General features: G+C 43.2%; 1 protein-coding gene across 2 annotated transcripts in view; it reads left to right on the forward strand.

Moving 5' to 3' along the window:
- The window catches only part of NCKAP1L (NCK associated protein 1 like), a 265,246-nt gene that overhangs the window by 184,098 nt on the left and 60,971 nt on the right, over positions 1–20,177 (forward strand). For both annotated transcript variants that reach the window (XM_033938673.1, XM_033938674.1), the window contains 3 exons: positions 4,542–4,635; positions 11,365–11,447; positions 12,146–12,226. In XM_033938673.1, the coding sequence (XP_033794564.1) occupies positions 4,542–4,635; positions 11,365–11,447; positions 12,146–12,226 (258 nt within the window). The remainder of the gene's footprint in view (positions 1–4,541; positions 4,636–11,364; positions 11,448–12,145; positions 12,227–20,177) is intronic.

Below are 20,177 nucleotides of genomic sequence, written 5' to 3' on the forward strand. Positions count from 1 at the left end.
AAATAAGGTTGGCAAAGAGTAACGAAAATTTGCTAAGTTTGCATGTGCCCTTCGCTGGTGATAGCGATGGGCACATGCACAGAATAAACACAAAAAAACAAAAACTGAGCCGCTAGGACAAGTAACCCTCCATTGGACAGCAGGAGAGATGCCCACTACTCCCACCGCAAACTAAACCCCCCCCCCAACACTCCTTGGCGGTGGGAGAGATGCTTACTTCCTCTGGCCAGCTGGCCCGCCTCTTCAAAATGGTGGGCCTTCTCCTCCCTGGTGCAAACTGAGCAGAGGGGCCTGAGGCTCTGCTTGGCCCAGGTTGTTTAAGGTCCCTCCTATGGGTGGGGCCTTATGTGTCTAGGCCATTTAGAGACTTAGGCCCTTTCTCGGATGCACCTATGGGAGGGGCCTTAAACAAACCTGGGCAGAGTCTCAGGCCCCTCCCCATTGCAACCCAGGATGTACCAGGGAGGGGAAGGGCCGCCATTTTGAAGAGGCGGGCCAGCTGGCCAGAGGGAGTAGGGGGCTGTGACTAGAGGAGGGGGATTTAAAATGAGCAGTGTAGTGGCATAGACTGAGGCAATTCTTGTATTTGTTGGGCACATATTCTCTCTCCCTCCCTGTCAAATTTTAAAATTATATATCTTAGCTGCCTAGTACTCCCAAGCTCTGCCAGCTGAAGACATTTGCAGCCTGCTGACCCATGCTAAGAAAACTGTGACAGCACTCCATGCCACCAAAACTGGCATCCCTGGCATGCTCAGTTTTCACACATAAACTGATATACTAGCACTGAGCCTGTCTGCAATGCCAGTGTCAGTAGCTTGGCACACCGCTGCTGTCTTCCTCAGTTTTCTGACTGGTGTTTGGTGGATTGTTGATGTCTTCAGCTGGCAGGGCTTGGAGATCCCTGCCAGCGACATAAATGGTTGCCAACTTTTTAAAAGGGACAGACCCAACACCTGCCATTGCCCTGACCCTTTCCAGTCCCAAACAAATAATTGCAGTGAGTGCAGCAGTGCAGGATTGAGTGCCTGCAGGCTGCATTGAAAACTGGAGGGGGGCGGGTGGGAGGGGGAAGGCATAGTAACACAGGCATAGTAACACAGTACTCTTCAGCCCTTCCACCATACAGTATTAAATCTAAATGTACAAGTATATTCTGCCAGTTATTGGTTAACTTCTGGGTAGTAGCATCAACGTTTCTCCCTCCCTTCCCCCCCAATGTGGGTCCCTCTCCCTCACACACCCAAAGACAGGGAGCCCCCAAGCATGCCTGCCTTATCCCCCACCCCATGTACTCCCCTCCCAGGCCTACCTTGGATATTCTTAGTGGTCTAGGGGGTCCTATGGACAGGAGAAATGTCCACTCGCTCCTGCCTGTTGTGACTCTAGTCACAAAATAAGACCAGAGCTGCAATGGGAAGGAGCAGGTGGCCTACATGGGGGTCAGAGGATGAGGTGGGCGGGGACTTGGGAGCTACCTGTGTTCAAGAGTGGGAGGTGGATTTTATAGGAACAGAACATGTATAGTTCAGCCTCCAGAGGGATTGTACAAGAACATGTATAATAACTATGAAAGTTAAATGAAAAGTAATGATTCTACCGCACTGATGTGTTACACTTGTTTATTTGTTCTTTCAAATCTCTTCTTTCTTGACTGGTGAGAAGTGTCTGTGCGAAGACACTGTTTTCTGCTCACTGCATCCTTCCATTTCATAAGCAATAGGAAAACAGCCTCTTCACACAGACACTTCTTGCCAACTGAGGTGAAAGAAGAGATGTCAAAGAACAAGAGAACACATATAGTATATTAGTGCTACCACCTGTTGTTGAATTCCGGAGGTGGAGGCATTACTTTTCATTTAATCCTCATATAATATAATACCTCTCTATTGATCCATGATGCAACCACAGCTTACTTGTATGCAGTTCTGGTTACATCTCCAAAAAGATGTTGCAAAATTGGAGAAGGTACAACCAAAATTGTAAAGGGAATGGAATAACTTGCTCATAAGAAGAGGCTAAAGAAGTTAGGATTCATCAGCATAGAGAGGAGATGGCAGAGGGAAGATATGATGAAAGTTTATAAAATCCTGAGTGGAGTGGAACTGCTAAATGCAAAATGGTTGTTGACAAGGGGGTATTTGATGAAGTTACTAATATGTATCTTTAAATCAAGGATGATATTTTTTTTTTCATTCAATGCCTGAGAATATAGTAAAATTTACAGCATACTTGGGTTTAAAAAAGATTTGGGCATATTACTGGAGAAGACATCCATAATCTATTTTTATAGTAGACTTATGGCCTCTTCTATCAAACTGCGCTAGCAGTTTTTAGCGCAGAGAGCCACGCTGAATGGCCTGTGCTGCTCCTGACGCTCATATGAGCGTTGGGAACAGAACGGGCCATTCAGCGTGGCTCACTGTGCTACAAACTGCTAGCGCAGTTTAATAGAAGAGGCCCTTAGTTAAATCTACTGTGTGTTCTTGGGAGTATGTACCATGGATTATAATTTTTTTTTGCCAGAGTATGGTAATTCTTATATTCTTACAAACCCAGGTATTTTGCATTTCTGTAAAGGGACTAAACAGTGATGGTACTCAGGAAGCATAATGGAGGTGCACAGAACTGAACTGTGTGGTCAAGTAGGGGGGAGGACGAAGAAATATGAGCACTTGTAGAAGGCTTTCTGTCTTACCTGGAATTCAAGATTTCAGCTTTGCTCTCAATCAGGAATCTTAGTGGGTTCCATTAGTGCTGCCCGATTCAGGGAAAATTTTTTTGATTTGATTTGATTCAGCCTACTGAATCGATTTTTTTTAAAAAATTCAATTAGATTCACTTTTCTTGCCCAATTAGACAATACAATATAATAAATCAGTTTCTAGACCGCATTACCAAGTAGATCTAAGCGGTTTACAAAAGATTGATTACCAATGAATTTGTTGAAGAGATGGGTTTTCAATTGCTTTCTAAATTGAAGATAAGAGTGGGACATTAGGAATAGGTTCTTAAAGTCACTATCATGTAATGCAGCTTGGAAAGAGAGTTGGCGCTCATGAAATTTTATGTATTTGCATCCACTAACTGAAGGGAAAACGAAGTTAGGTGTTTTCTTCAAACATCATGGCAGCTTTATTTTGTAGTCTTTCCACCCACCCCACTCCTCTTTCCCCTCTCCAACCCCACACCAGCACGGTGGTGTAAACAAAATAAAAAATACTTTTCTTCTCTCTGTTAGGTTCTAGCTCACACTCGCTGTCTAACACCAGCTCTGGCAGGATACACATTTCAAATCTGACATATTGTAATCGCAGATAGAAAATAAAATTATTTTTTTCTACCTTCCACTACCATAGCCAACATTTGTTTCTTTCCCACCGTCTACCATCTCTCTCTCTCTCTCTCTTTTTCTCTCTCCCCCTGTCTTTTGCCCTGAGTTAAATCTCTCTATTCCCAACCATGCAGCTTTTCTCCTTTCCTCCATTATCATATGCAACATTTCTTTCTCTCTCCCCATGAACTGTATCTCCCTGCCCTCCACCCTATGTCCAACATTTCTCCCTCTCTCTTCTCCATGCATGTCTTCCTCCCCTCCACCATATGAAAGATTTCTTCTTCTCACCCCTTTCTATCACTTTGTTTCATCTCTCCCTTCCTTTTCTCCACCTCAATTCTTCTTTCTTTTCTACCCCATGTGCAGCAACTGTCCTCCCCTCCCACCCATCCCCCTGTGCAGCAGCTTTCCACCCTTCCTTTCATCCCCCTGTGCAGCAACTTTCCACCCTCCCTTTCATCCCCCTGTGCAGCAGCACCCCACCGTCCCTCCCACCGTGACATACCTCCATGGCCTCCTAATGCAGCAACAGCAGCAGTGGTACTCTGAAGTTTGAATGGGCTGCTTCATGGCCTGCCCTGCTAGGGCTTCCCTCTGCCGCATCACTGATGATGTCATCAGTGATGCAGCAAAGGGAAGGCCCCAGCAGAGAAGGCTGCAAAGCAGCCCATTCAGAGTGCCGCTGCTGCTGCTTTAGGAGACCTCAGAGGTATGTCAGGTCTCACCATGGTGGGTGTCGCTGAATTGGTGAGTCCAATTTTCTCGGACAACGAATCGATTTGGGTGAATCGGCGAATTGATTTGAATTGGCAAATCAGGCAGCACTAGTTTCCATGAACATTGTAGACTAATAAATAGAGTTAATAGGGAACTTGAACAGAGCTACCTCTTTCACCCATGAAGGGTAACAGCATAGCCTTAATTATGCTTCAAGTACTGTTGCTGTTTCTTTTGGTTCCGCTTTGTCTGGCTCTAGTTCTAAAACTCTTCACAAGAAGTTGAATTTTTCTTGCTGTTTACAGTTTTAAAGACTTTTGCAGCTAGGAAAAGATAATATCTCAGGAATATTACATCTTTATGAAGTTCTAATATGCTGTCATAATGTTGAACTGCTGTGATGTAGAGAATGTCCAGATAATGAGGAATATTGCCATCAGTTGTTTTTTTTTGTTGTTGTTGTTTTTTTTACTGGGTTCTCTTTTAGAAAATCGTGGTAGAGAACATGGATGTCCTTGTTCAGATACGATGCAACTATGAAAAACCTGAGCAGATGGCAGCTCTGCTACCTAAGCTGACTTGTAAGTGATATGATGACAAGACACCATCCAGGATTGTTAACAGTTTCTAAGAGGCCATTTTTGTCCAGAATGCCACAGTGCTTCTTCTGTTTATGAGTTTAAGGAACACCTGTGCAGCCACTGTTTAGACAAAGCTGTTACTAAGACTGTGATATTTAGAGAAATTTATACTTCTAATGTGTGACCTTTCTAGAAGTGCTTTAATACAGTCATGCCTCTTTAAGAGAAGCCTCTGACTTGTTACTTCTAGTGCAAAAGGCTCGGGTCTTGACCAGTGGGTTATTCTCCTCGAACCGTGAGTTGTGTAGAAGACGTCATCTATCTTTTTTAGCTCCATCTCCTTCCTCACTGGGCTGTGCTGTAGCTCCTCAGTTTTTTTTTTCTACCCCTGAGTTGTAAGATGCCTTTCTGCTCTGCTCTGAATGTACTTTATTTTCGGGTTTTTATCCGGATATGGATGCTTTTTAGTGTTCAAGAGGTCCCCAGCAGCCCTGGCACAGCTCGGCCTGGGAGAAAGCACAGAAGTCTGTAGCTCACAAGGCAACTCTTTTACAGGGAACCTGTTTAGCTAGCCTGCATTTAACATCTGTGGAACTTGGGGGACTGTTCTCCTAGTAGTAGGGTTACCAGATGTCTGGGATTTCCTGGACATGTTCTCTTTTTGATGACTCAAGAGTCTGGGCAGCTTTTTTTATTTTACTTTTGTCCAGGTAAACTGGACATCTAGTAACCCTATAGAAGTAGTCTACATTGCAAGGCCCACGAGCCAATGGCGACCCACAGAGACCTTCTGGGCGGCTTGCACACCTAGCCGGAGTCCCCTTCCCCCCCCCCCCCCAAGTGAGATCCGGTTACTCACCATTCTCATTCCCAGCAGCACTGCTCTTAACTGTTCGGACCACCGGCAGCATGAGTGAAGTAAACATGCTGCCTCCAGCAACCTGGAAGCTTTTTCTCTGTCCCCGCATAGGAAGGAAGCAATAGCAGAGAGAAATAGTGCAAAATATAGACAACAGATGTAAATTCTGAAAACTGACACATTTCTATCACTAAATTGAAAATAAAATCACATTTCCTACCTTTGTTATCTGGTGATTTTATTTTTCTACTCATCTTTTCCCAGTCTCTGTTTTCACTTCCTTCTGTCTGTGCTCTTAACTGTGTTTCTATGGCCTTCTTATCCAATTGCTGTTTTTCTCTCCTTCATTTTCTACCCTTTATCCGTCTTTGGCATTAACTTTTAACATTATGGGCTCCTTTTACGAAGGCATGTTAGCGGTTTAACGCGCGTAATAGCGCGCACTGCACTGCATGTATAACCAAAAGTTTTACAACACTGCCAAGACGGAACTTGGACGTTGTGACTTAGGCCATCTAAAACCAGGTCTAAGTCCACAAAAGGTATCCAAAGTGACCAGATAAGCACTGCAGACACAAAGTACAAATCCCCACACACTGCCCCAGTTATCACTGCCCCCCCCCCCTAAAAATCGTAATAACTACTTTACATATCTGCCTCCAGAACATCAGCACCTGGCAGCCTGGCATAGGAAAGCCTAGTAGAGCTGCACAGAAGTGGCTTACGTAGTCTTGGGGGTGGGTTAGTGAACCATGGAGAGGAGGACCCAGGCACATAAGCCACTGTAATCACTGCATTCATGGTGAAAAATGTCCACCCCCCAAAAAAACCCTTTTGTACTGTTATATAAGTGGCTCCTGCAGCCATATGGGCTATTGGGGTGGTAGATAGGTGAGTCTAGTAGATTCTGGGGTGTTTTGGGGGGCTCACCATGACTATAAGGGAGCTGTAGTGAGATGTGTATGTGGGACTCTTTTTGTAAAGTTCACAGCAGTGCCCTGTAAGGTTCCCCACTACTCTGGTGCCATGTCTGGGTGCCCAGTCCATCACTTTTCTGGCCCCTCCCACGCCCAAAAAGTCTTTTTCCAGGCATTTGTGAGTTGGACAAATTTTTGGTCGAAAATGGGGTATAAAGATGGATGACTTAGCAGTCTGGGCAATCAGACAGCTAGACGTACAGTTGGATGATTTTCGGAGAAAAAAAAAAAATATATGCTGGATGTATGTTTTGAAAATGGACCTTTTCCCGTGTCTGACTTTGGGTGACTTAGGCCAAAACGGACTTAGACATTTCCTTTGATTATGCCCCTCCACAGTACTTAGCTTTTAAGTCCAGATGTTATGGTGGTACTAACAGCTCCCAGCTGTATAGAATTGCTGTAGAAGTAACTCAGCTGTCGCTCTCAACTCCCAGCTGAGTCATGTTTGCTCTTGTTCCGCTGTTATGAGTAGTACTGGATAGATCACCATCACTATATGAATTAATAAATAAGACATAAAGATATAAGATGTAAAAGAAGATAAGAAAAATAATACAAAAAAAGAACAAAGACAATAGCTTTAGCCATAAAAAAGAAAGGCCATTAGGACTAATGATAGTTCACAAAAGGCTGTTCTGACAGGATTAGTTCCAAAAACAGACACCATGAACTCCTAGCCTTTAAAGATAAATTTTAAAAATCCTAAGTTAAGAGGGTTTTGGTATAAAGAATTCTCTCTGATACATTACAATATAAGGGATATTTGAACTGTTAAAGAGCAGCTTTGGTTTGGTTTACTGATTATCTAATTGGTGTGAATGAAATCTCTTGAAAAGCTCAGTTTCTATGATTTCTTTTTGCTATGTTTAAAGTATGGGACAGTAATAAAAGCTGCCTTAAAAGTTCCTGGATGTTGGATTGACTCCTGTTTGATGAGACATCTGAGAAAACCTGGTGAAATTAATATAAAGAAATTTGTATAAAAAGGTATCGCATACTGGGAGTCACACCAGGCACTGTGTCTTCTGCATTTCAGAGCCTAGGCAATGGCCTAGGTTGTCACAATGTCTAAGAGTGCTATAGAAATGAGGAGTAGTAGTAGTAGAGTTCTTGGGAATTTATTTCAACATGACAGAAGGCTCTGTTTGTCTTCAAAGTCATGTAAACTGAAGTGCACTCACCAGATTTCAAACCCCTGGCAATGCCATCTCCTGTGACTTGACACTATCTCCAGGTCGATGACAGCAACCATAGAGGTTGTCCCTTGGGTAAAAGCTCATATGCGCCCTCTTCTAGACATGCTATTGTCCCGCTGATCCCCACAGATGAATTTGATCCAGATACCGCTGTCCTGGATGGTGAAGGCGCATTAGTTTGTGTTGGTGGCTCTGTCCAGAAGAATGCCAGTCTGCATATCCTCTGGGGTGATCCTGACAATAGTGATGTCATTACAAGTGTCATCTAGTTTAGTCATGCTGGTTGCTCTCTCAGAGGAAATGATCTAGAAACTGACTGGAACTGCGAGCCACTCGAGCCACTACAGACATTGGATAACACACTGAAAGGCACAGCAGTCAGGGTTTTCTCAGACAATGGCACAGCAGTAGCCTATGTTAAAAGGCAGGGAGGTACCAAGAGTGCTCTGTTGTGACTAGAGGCCCAGTTGTTGTTCTGTTGGGCAGAAGCCCATCTGCAGGCTTTTTTAGCAGTACATGAGCGGGAGTGGACAATGTATAGGTTGACTATCTCAGCTGTCAGATGCTGGACCCAGGGGAGTGCCATTGTCCTGAAAGGCCTTTAACAGCATTGTGTGCCAATGGGGACAACTGAAGTTCAATCTGATGGCAACGACGGCCAACAAGAAAGTAGATTGTTTCTTCAGCTGAAGATTCAGTTCCAGAAGTGCTAGTTTGAATGCTGTAGTTCAACCGTAGCCAGAAAGAGGGCTGTTGTATGTGTTTCCATCATGACCCAAGATAGGTCAGGTCATTCGCAGAGTAGTGAGCCACCCAGGGTTAGTAATCCTGGTTGCCCCAGATTGGCGCATCGGCCGTGGTATGTGGATCTAATGTGCTGGCAGAGGGACAAGGGTCTCAAACTGCTGATTCATTTGTCCCTTCTCTCACAGGGTCCAGTTCCCATGGAGGATCCGGAATACTTTGGGCTTATGACATGGCTCTTGAGCAAGCGGCATTAACTCAGAAAGGCTACTTGGAGGTGGTCATAGCTACCCTCTTAAGGTCTAAGAAACCAGTGACTGTTGTGGCTTTTGCTAAGGCTTGGAAAATGTTTCAGTGCTGGGGTGCTAATGAGAATGCAGAGCCTTTAAGAGCTCCAATGTCAGTGGTCCAAGCAGAAGGCAGGCCTCTTGTGCTTTGGGGCTCAAGTGGAGAAAGTTTCACTGGCTTCTCATTCAGACATAGCCAGATTTTTGAAGGGCATGCTTAGGATGCATCCTCCTATATGGCAACCTTTTCTGCATTGGAACCTTAACATTGTTTTGCAGGGCCTCAGTAAGGCTCCATACAGGCCTTTATAGGAGGCATCTCTAATGGATTTTCCCATTAAGACAGATTTTCTGGTGGCAATCGCCTTTGTGGGAAGAGTCTCGGAGTTGCATGCACTCATGCAGAGAGCCGTTCCTGAAATTTACAAAGGCTAAGGTCTCTCTGTGCATAGCACCTTCTTTTTTTGCTAAAAGTGGTTTTGGCCTTCCATGTAAATCAGGAAGTTCAGCTACCTGCATTCCATCCCACGGGGTTCTGCCCCATTATCTTGAGGTGATAAATGATTTTCATCCCTCGGATCATCTTTTTGTGCTAACCAATCCTAGTCGACTGGGAAGGTCAGCTTCTAAGGCCTCTGTTTCCAGAGGAATTGCCGATCTCTTAGAGAACACATTCCAAAAGAAGTATGGCTTCTTCATGGGCAGAATCTTGGCATTTCCACCCAAAAGATTTGTAGGTCAGCTACATGGTGTACCATTCATACTTTTATGAAGTTTTATAGAATGGACATGAAAGCACAAAGGGACACTGCATTTTGGTCCTCGGTGCTCACAACAGGCTCATCTGACCTGCTCTAGACTCAGGGACTGTTTTGGTATGTTCCCCTGGTCAAGACTTATATGCCTTATGTGCTAGAAGGGAAGATTAGGCTCTTATCTTGATAATCTTTCTAGTGGAAAGGCACATGAGTCTCGACAGTCCACTTTGTACACCATGTATCATGAGATACAGAGGAAGGAGCCTAAGGCCCTGATTGGCTTAGATGCTTAAGGCCTCTACCAAGGGGCAGATCTTAGGTGTCTGAGCCAATCAGAGCCTTAGGCCTCTCCCTGTGTATCACATGATGCGCTAGGGAGGGAAAGGCCTGCCATTTTGGAGTGGCGGGCCTACGAGCAAGACAGACTGAGCTTCCGTCCTCCAACATCTCTAAAAAGGTACAAGGGGAAGGGATTGGTGGCAGGAGGATATTGGCATCCCTCCTGCCTTTTTTTCGGGGGGGGGGGGGAGAGGGAGGGTAGTGGGTACCTGGCACGTGAGTGGGCCTTCGGTGTCAGAAGGGAGTGGACATCCTTCCTGCCACAACGCTGCCACAGGTGGAGGAATGGCATTTTCAGGAGGGAATGGGCATCCCTCCTGCTATTTTTCACTAGCACAGGGGGGAGTCTTCCCAGTGCCGTGTTCATTGGGGTTCGTTGGGGAGGGCCGTCATCGGCCAGGGAGAGGCTTTTTTTTTTTATGAGGCAGATATTGCATCTGTGCCCATTAAAAAAAAGAAAAAAAGGCTTCCTTCCCTGAACGGCTGAGTGACAGGGGCCTGCTTTTGGGGCTTCCCCTGCCTCTCAGTTGTTCGGGCTTCACCTACCGGCTCTGCGCATGTGTGAGAGTCGCTCTCACAGCAGTCAATCTGCATGAATCATTTGCATATAAACCTTTTAGTGTCTCAATAGCTCTTTCTGAATTGACCAAAAAAATCAGATCAGTGCTGACCCACATGATCTTACCCATCCTCTTAGTGCATCTAGCCCTCAGACAGATAAGTGTTTCCAAAAGTTGGGATCTTTTCCTGTCAGACAGGTCTGAAGAATAAAGAGATATTTCTATGCTAAAAAGAAAGTGAATGAGAGCTCTACAAGTACTTAGGTAGATGGCTTGTTCATTCCACCTTGTTTCTGTAATATTTTTTTTATTAACATTGTTTGCTTAACAATAATTGTTGCAGAGTAGAATAGAAGTGGCTTGTTGGAGGTTCCCAGTCCCCTTCCTTATTTCTCCTCTTACAACTGCTTTGGGACAAACTGCTTCACAGTCCGGTGAGGAAGGAGAAGGAGCTGAAAAAGGTAGATGATGTCTTCTACCCAACCTGCAGTTAGAGGAGAATGACTCATGTGCCTTTCTATTAGAAATAAGATTATCGAGGTAAGAACCTAATCTTCCCATAGACCTAGTGAGGAAGACCAAGATTTGCACATATTTGAATGATACTATACCTGGGAAGAACAGCTTGATGAGGTCTAGGTTATTCTATCTTTCGGTCAGTATGCTTGGAATAAAAATTTCTTTGTCTTTGCCCTTTAATAGCTTCAGATCTGGAGTCAGGATTTTGAGTTTTCCAAAACCTCACAAGATGCCATTAGGTCTCAAAGCCTGCAGGCCTCAAAAGATTCATTTAAAATTAGTGACATTTCCTGATTTTGTAGTTTTCCCAACATACACAGACCTCCTGGTAGTTTCATGTGCAATTCTAGTGCTCCTATTACAACCATAGTTTCCTGGTTAAGGCAGATAAGTGACCTGGGCAGTTCTTACACTCCGAGATCTGCCCCAGCTTTCAGACATTGTTGGAGCTAAAGGAAACTAATCCTGTCTGTCTTCACCTTACCAGCCCAAGAGAACCTGCTGAAAAGGATGACCATCATTGGAGTCATTCTCTCTTTCCGTTCCATGGCACAGGAAGGACTCCAAAAGGTGGGTAAAATTGGTAGAGGAAGCTGAAATAGGTATAGGGAAAGGGATTTACACATTATATACAAATGCTTATTTTGTACCTGGGGCAATGGAAGGTTAAATGACTTGTAAGGAGCTGGAGTGGGGCTCGAACCCAGTTCCCCATTTTCTTCAGCTCCTGCATTAACCATTGGGCTACTCAAGTTCCACATCACAGGGAACAGAATGGGGGGGGGGGGGCTGGCTGTAATGAAATAATTATACAATCTGGATTTTGATTGGTTGACAGTAATGTTATATTAGCTTATTATATGGAAAGATATTGGAATCCTAATTTCCCAGCAGACACGCCAACATTGATTCCTTCACCTGTTCAACATTAAATTCATTCTTACTTTCAAAATGTAGATTTAATTGCCTTCTTTATGCAAATAAACATGCTTGATTTGATATGACTAAAGGAAAAAGCACATCAAGGCATTTTAATATCTATGTATTTCATAGTCTGACCAGCAGATGGTGCTAGAAAAGTGCCAAGCCATCCTCTGCATTTCCTGGGAACATGGGTACCTCCATAGCACACCCTACCTCAGTTAAACTGTGGACATAGAATCACATCTAGGAATCAGACCTGGATATTTTGCAGATCTAGAGATGATTAATTGCATGTAGCTGGTTGTGTTCCCTAATCTCCCATTTCTCTTCTTCCTCTCCTCTAGGTGTTCTCTGACCACTGTCCATACTTGATGGGCCCAATTGAGTGTATGAAGGATTTTGTCACTCCAGATACAGATATCAAGGTACTGATTCCTTTTGTCTCTTCTATGGGGGAACAGGCCTATCTTTCAGACTTGGGGTTTTGGGGGTTTTTTTGTGATGTGATAATAGTTATTCTAAATTGACATTCCCAAGAGGTTGGTACAGAATCACAAAATCTGTAGACAAATTAAAAATGTGGGATCATCTGTTTGCTAGCTTAGGGTTCTGCTAAGCTATGATCTTGCCAGGTATTTTCACCTTCACATGGCTAGGATCACTAAGCTCTCATGGTAGGAACTCCCATAACTACAAGGAAGCAGCTGTGGCTCACTGGGTAAAAGCATTTTGCTTATCTTCCAGAGATCATGGGTTCAAATCCCAGCACATATTTTAATTGTGGCATTGTACCTTGCAGGTGCACCTTGATGATCTCACAATGAGGTCAGCATTGTGCAACTGCACATCTCCATTTCCAATGAAGTAGAAGCCATGCTAAAGTCTGTATCTGTTTATTCTGTTTTTAAGCTTTTGTAAATGAAGTTATGTATGCAATCTATATATTTTTTTCCATGTGCTTTCCTTGTTTTCAGTAATGAGCTCATTGGAGCACTGTTTAGTCAGAAAAAAAGGGTAGCTTTTTAGTAAGAAACAAAGCTGTTTTTCATATGCTGTGCTTCAGTTAATGGATCATTGCTGTTTGTCCACAAAAATAGAAGGTTTTGCATGCAATATATCTGTTTTGATGTGCTCTGTTTATGTGGTGCCTTATTAAATGTATTTTGAGCATACTAAAGCAAAAATAAAAACCCAGAGAGCTATTTAGCAGATCGTATTAAGGACGTCCAAACTGTGCCTAAATTCTGTCCATGGAACTTAGGTCTATCTGAACCCCAAACTATGCTGAAAAGTAGACTTCCTTTACAATGCCTATAGGACCTAGTTTTACAATTGCTATGCAATTTGCTAGCTCACTATGTAGCACACTGGTTAAACCTACAGCCTTCTACCCTAATGTTGCTGGTTCAAATCCCTGTCACTGTCTCTGATGGAAGAGAAATAAATAAAAGCATCAAACAGATCCAACTCCCAGCATCACATTTATAATAAAAAACACCATAAAATCACCATTCTAATAACGTTGTAATAATAAAATATTATAATATTAAGGACATTGGACGTCTAACTCTCACCTAAAACCCGATTCTCTAAAGGACGTCTCAAAAATTGGACATCTAAACAGTGCTGAGCTTTGCTGAGTGCGATTCTACAAAAGATGCCTATCTTGGACACCCAAACCGTGCCTAACTTTAGGCACGCTTTGCAGAATCAGGGCCTGTGTGTGTATTACACACACATACACAACATCTGTGCCCATTGAAAAAAAAAAACCCCAGGCAGACCTGTTGATTTTTTGGGTTGGTGGAGGTGATTGGCTAAACTTTTCAATGCTTCTATAGAATTGAGAGTAGTATTGGAGGATTGGAGAAGGGCGGATGTGGTCCCTCTTCACAAAAGTGGAAGTAAGGAAAAAGTAGGGAACTACAGGCTGCTACGTTTGATTTCTGTGGTAAGTAAATTAATGGTACACTTTTAAAACAGAGAATAGTGACATTTCCGGAATCCTGTGGATTATAGGACCCAAGCAACATGGATTCACTAAAGGCAGGTTTTGTCAGTCAAATCTGATCAATTTCTTTGACTGGGTGACCAGAGAATTAGATAGGAGTGCACTAGATATGGTGTATTTAGATTTTAGCAAAGCCTTTAATAGTGTCCATGCAGGCATCTAATAAATTGAGTGGCCTTGGTATGGGCCCCCAAAGTGACGGACTGGGTCAGGAGCCGGTCGAGTGGAAGGCGACAGAGGTCAGTGGTCAGTGGAGATTGCTCAGAGGAAAGGGATGTTACCAGTGGTATGCCTCAAGGTTTGGTTCTTGGGTCTGGTCATTTTAACATTTTTGTAAGCGATATTGCTGAAAGGGACCTGGGGAGAGAAAGAAGCGATATGGATCGCTTTGAAAAGAGAAGATGGAACTGCTATCTACATGGGTGTAGTCTACAGACCTCTGACTCATTTGCAGAAAATTGATTAAGATCTGATTGCAGATACCCCAAAGTTCAGAAAGAAAGAGGAGGTGCTGCTGTTGGGTGATTTCAATCTGCCAGATGCGGACTAGAAAGTTCCATCTGCAGAATCGGAAAGAAGTAGGGAGATTGTGGATGCCTTTCAAGAGGCTCTGCTCAAACAAATGGTGAGAGAGCCCACAAGGGAAAAAGTGATATTGGATGTGGTCCTCACAAATGGGGATAATATTTCTAATGTTAGAGTGGGAGCCAACCTGGGAAGTAGCAATCATCAAACGGTTTGATTTAATATAACAGCTAAAGTGGAGAGCGGCCACACAAAACTCAAAGGCCTGGATGCACTAAAGATACTGATTGGTTCGCTGTTGGCCAATTCTCCAGGAGCGATCGATGCGCTATCAAGTTTGTATGCAAACCCAACAGATCAATCACTCAGTAAGCGATTGACATATGCGCAGAGCCCTAACAGCAGAGACAGGGGAAGCAGCCTCCTGCCACTGCTGTTAGGACTTCTCTCTTTTTTTAATGGCACAGATATGCGTGTGTTACACACACACAATCTGCCCCATAAAAAAAATTTTTTAAGTCCCCCCTCCTGTCCTGTCCTGTCCTGATGGCCCTTCCCAATGACCTCCCCATGGCAGCAAAAATGGCAGGAGGGATGTGACCTGTATGTGTAGAAAATAAATAAAAACAAGAGAATAAGGAAACCGATATGGTTCTCCAAACTAGTGGTGGAGAAAATAAAGGTAAAATAGTTGGTGTTCCTAAAATATAAAAAAAACCAAGAAGACTACTAGGTGAAACTGAAAGAAGCCAAGAGAGAGATAAGTCTTGCGAAAGCGGAAGAGCAAATGTCTAAAAATGTAAAAAAAAAGGGAGACAAATTTTTTTTCAGATATATTAGTGAAAGGAGGAAGATGAAAAGTGGAATTGTGAAACTAAGTAAAAGATGCTATGAACCGATATGTGGAAAGTGATGAGGAAAAAGCAAATATGCTGAACAAATAATTCTGTTCTGTGTTCATGGAAGAAAATCCTGGAGAAGGATCGAGATTGTCTGGCAAAGTTACACACGAAAATGGAGTAGATTCCACTCCATTTCTAGAGGAAAGTGTTTTTGAACAACTTGAAAAATTGAAGGTGGACAAAGCAATGGGACCAGACGGGATCCATCCCAGGATACTGAGAGAGCTCATGGAGGTTCTGGCAGGTCCTATTAAAGATTTGTTCAACAAATCTCTGGAGATGGGAGTAGTTCCTTGGGTTTGGAGATGAGCAGATGTGGTCCTTATTCACAAAAATGTTTGCAGAGATGAAGCAGGAAACTACAGGCCGGTAAGCCTCACTTAAGTTATTGGAATAATAATGGAAGCATTGCTGAAAGAAAGGATAATGAAATTCCTAGAATCTAATGGGTTACAGGATCCGAGGCAACATGGTTTTACTAAAGGTAAATTGTGCCAAACGAACCTGATTCAATTTTTTTGATTGGGTGACCAGAGAACTGAATCAAGGGTAAATGCTAGATGTAATTTACTTAGATTTCAGCAAAGACTTTGACACAATTCTTCATAGGAGGCTCTTGAACAAACTTGATGGAATTTGCTCGGAGGAAGGAAAGGTGAGTAGTGGAGTCACTCAAGATTCGGTGCTGGGGGCCAATCCTGTTCAAAATGTTTGTCAGCGACGTTGCTGAAGGGTTAGAAGGAAAGGTTTGCCTTTTTGCAGATGATACCAAGAGTTGTAACAGAGTAGACACCAAAGAGGGAATGGAAAACATGAAAAAGGATCTGCAAAAGTTAGAGGAATGGTCTAATATCTGGCAAGTAAAATTGAATGCAAAGAAGTGCAGAGTAATACATTTGGTGATTAGAGATCAGAAGGAGCTGTATGTGCTGGGGAGGTGAGAGGCTGATATACACGGATGGGGAGAGGGACCTTGGGGTGTTGGTGTCTGAAGATCTAAAGGCAAAGAAACAGTGTGACAAGGCGGTGGCTGTTAGGCTGTATAGAGACAGGCATAACCAGTAGAAGAAAGAAGGTTTGATGCGCCTGTACAGGACATTGGTGAGGCCCCACATGGATTATTGTGTTCAATTTTGGAGACTGTATCTGGCAAAGGACATAAGAAAAGTTGAAGTGGTCCAGAGGAAAGCAATGAAAATGGTAGGAGGTTTGCACCAAAAGACATATGAGGAGAGACTGGAAGCGCTGAATATGTATACCCTAGAGGAAAGGAGGGACAGGAGAGATATGATTCAGATTTTCAAATACTTGAAAAGTACTAAAGTAGAACAAAATATTTTCCTGAGAAAGGAAAATGGTAAAAACTAGAGGGCATAATTTGAGGTTGAGGGGTGGTAGACTCAAGAGTAATGTTAGGAAATTCTTCTGTATGGAGAGGATGGTTGAAGCTGGAATGCACTCCCGGGGGAATTGGTGGAGAGGAAAACGGTGACAGTTCAGAAAATAATGGTATATATTGAAGAGCTAAGGCCAGTACTAGGCAGACTTGAACAGTCTGTTTCCCGTATATGGCCATTTGGTTGAGGATGGGCTGGGGAAGGCTTCAATGGCTGGCATGGTTTAGATGGCCTGGAGTGAGCTTTGACGGAGGCTTCAGTAGATGGAATCAAGTACAGTACCGGACAGAGGTCTGGGTTTCTGGCCCAGAAATATCTAGGAAAAAGGACAATTTAAATTAAATCAGTAATTTAAAGTTAGGGTATGGTTGGGCAGACTGGATGGACCATTTGGGTCTTTATCTAATCTAATCTAATATTTGTGCGTCACACACATCTAGGCGACTAGAAGAAGGAAGGGGAAGTGAGGGGAAGGGGAAGGAAGGAAGGAAGGGGGACAGGGAACGAGATCCTAATTATAGTAAAAGAAAGGACAGGTGTGTAAGGCGAACTTTGAGGAATCAGTTGTCAAAGAGTGAGGTTTTCAGTTTCTTTCGGAATAGGGCATGATTAGCTTCGGTTCTTATAGTCTCTTTGAGATCATTCCAGATTTTGACTCCGAGGAAGGTGAACATGGATTGGAAAATTCTTCTGTATTTAAAATTTTTTTGTCAAGGGGAGGTTCAATTGGATCCTGTTGAGAATTCTGCATGAGGTGGCTCATGCATCAGATAGGAGTTTGATGAGAGAGGTGGCTGAGTTGCTGTAGATAATGTGCCATCATGTACTATGTTACTATGGATGGGCCATTTGGCCTTTATCTGACTTCATGTTTCTATGTAGAAGATTGTGGTCTTGTGATATCTGCTAGTATATTTATCTTAAAAATTTATACCCTGACTAAATACATAGGCATTTCGCAAGCAACAATAATTTGCAGTTTGCTGTATTTCAAGGACCAGTTCTATTCTTAACTTTTCGAGCTTCTGGAGGCTTAACTTGGTTCACTAAGCATTCTGGAATTTTTTGTTCTGTATTGCTTGTCGGCTTTAATATCAGAGTTTGTGCTAGACCCTGGTATGTGGGGATCCTCATTTAAATTCAGATGTGTTTGCAGCAGACATTGTGCCAGCCTCCATTAGTTGTCATTTTGGTGTTCCAGATGCAATTGAAATCGGCGGGGTGTTAACAAATTGTTCATTGATGTCATGATGGACTGGGAACACTTTCCCCAAGGGCAGGAGCCGGGGGAGGGAAGAGGAGTATTTTTTTATTTACTAACCTGGGCTCTGAAAGTCAGTGGGAGGGGGCTTCTTTGACATGTTTTTCATCAGAAAAGACTTAAGAGCTCCGAGGATTGGAGCCATGCAACATGGTCAGACTTCTTAAACAGGTTTTTAGCGCACGCAGGAAGAAATAATCAGCCATGCTGTGTCTGCTTGGATACGGTAAGTAACAGAGTGTTGACCCTGGAGGGCTACAATTTGCTTTGCCTGCCTTTCAGCCCGTGACCAATTTTCCATGTTTTCCTTTATTGAAAACAGAAGAACAGAGGCAGCAGATTCAGCAGTTCTAAACCTTTTGTATCTTTAAAGGGTCACTTGCTGAAAAGTGGACCGTAGTATTGCTTAAAACTTTCCTTTTTGTCAAGGCTTTACACTGCCACGTTACATTGTTATGAGTGTTCAAAAGAGGCCAGTTTGATTTGAGCCCAACTTAATTCTGACAGGCTAATGGTTGTCTCATAGTAATGTTGGGAGAGATAAAAAAGAAACCTCTAATCCAGGGATTTGTATCCAGTGGTGCCAGCATCCCTTGCAGATGTGGTAAGAGTTCAAACAGAGTGTGGGGAAGAGTCTTGAAATCCTAGGCAATTTATTGAAAGTGCCTCAAGGATCGGTGCTGGGATTGATTCCGTTCAGTTTATTTGTGAGCGACATTGTCAAAGGGTTAGAAGGTAGTTTGTTTGTTTTTTTGCAGATGATGCCAAGATTTGTAACAGACTGGACACCCCAGATTGAGCGAAAAACATAAAAAAGTATCTGCAAGAGTTAGAAGAATGGTCTCTAAGGTTAACCTCTGGCAGCTAAAATTCAATGCAAAGAAGTGCAGAGTGATGGACTTGGGTTGTAGAAATCCAAGGGTGCTAAGGTGAGAGGCCGATATGCACAGATGTGGAGAGGGACCTACTTTTTGCCTAGTCACTCTCTCAACACTTCATCAGCAGCACTCCCCCAATATTCGCGGGGGTTTCGTTCCAGGAACCCCCGCGAATGTTGAAAAACCGCGAATACGTTTTTTAGCGGGGGAGACAGGAGAGGGCAGCCGGAGAGGCAGGAGAGGAAAGCCAGAGCGCTGGCAAGTGAAGGATTGGTGAGGCCCGACTTTAGTACAGGAAGAGGCTGTCGGAGCATACCGCGAGTGATTTCCTTCACTCGCCTGCGCTCTGGCTGCCCGGTCATTCGCGGTCAGAAAATACCACGAATGACTGGGACCGCGAATCACTGACCACGAATGACCGGGAGAGCACTGTAATCTTATATGCAGATATATTGCAACTACAGTATGTAAATCCTATATTGTAACGCTGTGAATGTAAACTGTAACCCGTTCTGAGGTCTTTGGAGAGGACAGGGTATAAATCCATATAAATAAATTAAATAAATATTTCATCCCTATAATTTATTTTGAGTCAAAATATCAATTTATAAGTGTCCATTCAAATTGATAAAATTTATATAAAGTTAGGGCTATTAATTCCGTAATCCCACTTAGGAGTGCAGTTTAGATATGATTGTACCACTACTTTGTGCTGTTTTAGTACAGGTCCCATTTTATGCAATGAAATACTAGATGCTAATAACTGGAATTAACAGTAAAATAACATATCTTAACAGTAGCCTGCATTGACAACTTCCTCTTTAAGGGGGAAATTCTATATATGGCATCCCCCCCAAAAAAAACAAAAATCAGCATGGAAAACCCCCACTTAGTGCTATTCTATAAACCACACCTAAAAGTTAGGCACATTTCATAGAATAGCATTTAGCGCTGGGACCTTTGACTAAATTTAGGCACGACCATTTACACCAACTAAAACCTACTGTAAATCCACACGCCTAACTTAGGCCCAGATCAGTCGCATTCTATAACAGTGCATATATATTTTCAGAACACCCATGACCTGTCCATGCCCCTTCCATGGCCACATCCCCTTATCAGTTCCATGCACTAGAATTTACATGCACCTCTTTATACAATATGCCTAAAAAGATGCACACATAAATTCTAATTACTGCCAATTAGTGCCAATAATTTATTGTTAGTGGCCAATTAACGGCACTGACTGGCTCGTTATTCAATTAAATTGCACACGCAAATTGGGATACGCACAACTCAAAGCGCCATATGTACTGTAGAATCCATGGTAAATGGATAAGTTACTGTATCCGGAGGGCAGCAGAATATCTCAGGATAAATTTAAGCCCCACCCCTGAATTGC

The sequence above is a fragment of the Geotrypetes seraphini genome, chromosome 3 (assembly GCF_902459505.1).
Source record: "Geotrypetes seraphini chromosome 3, aGeoSer1.1, whole genome shotgun sequence".
In the NCBI taxonomy this organism is placed as follows: Eukaryota; Metazoa; Chordata; class Amphibia; order Gymnophiona; family Dermophiidae; genus Geotrypetes; species Geotrypetes seraphini.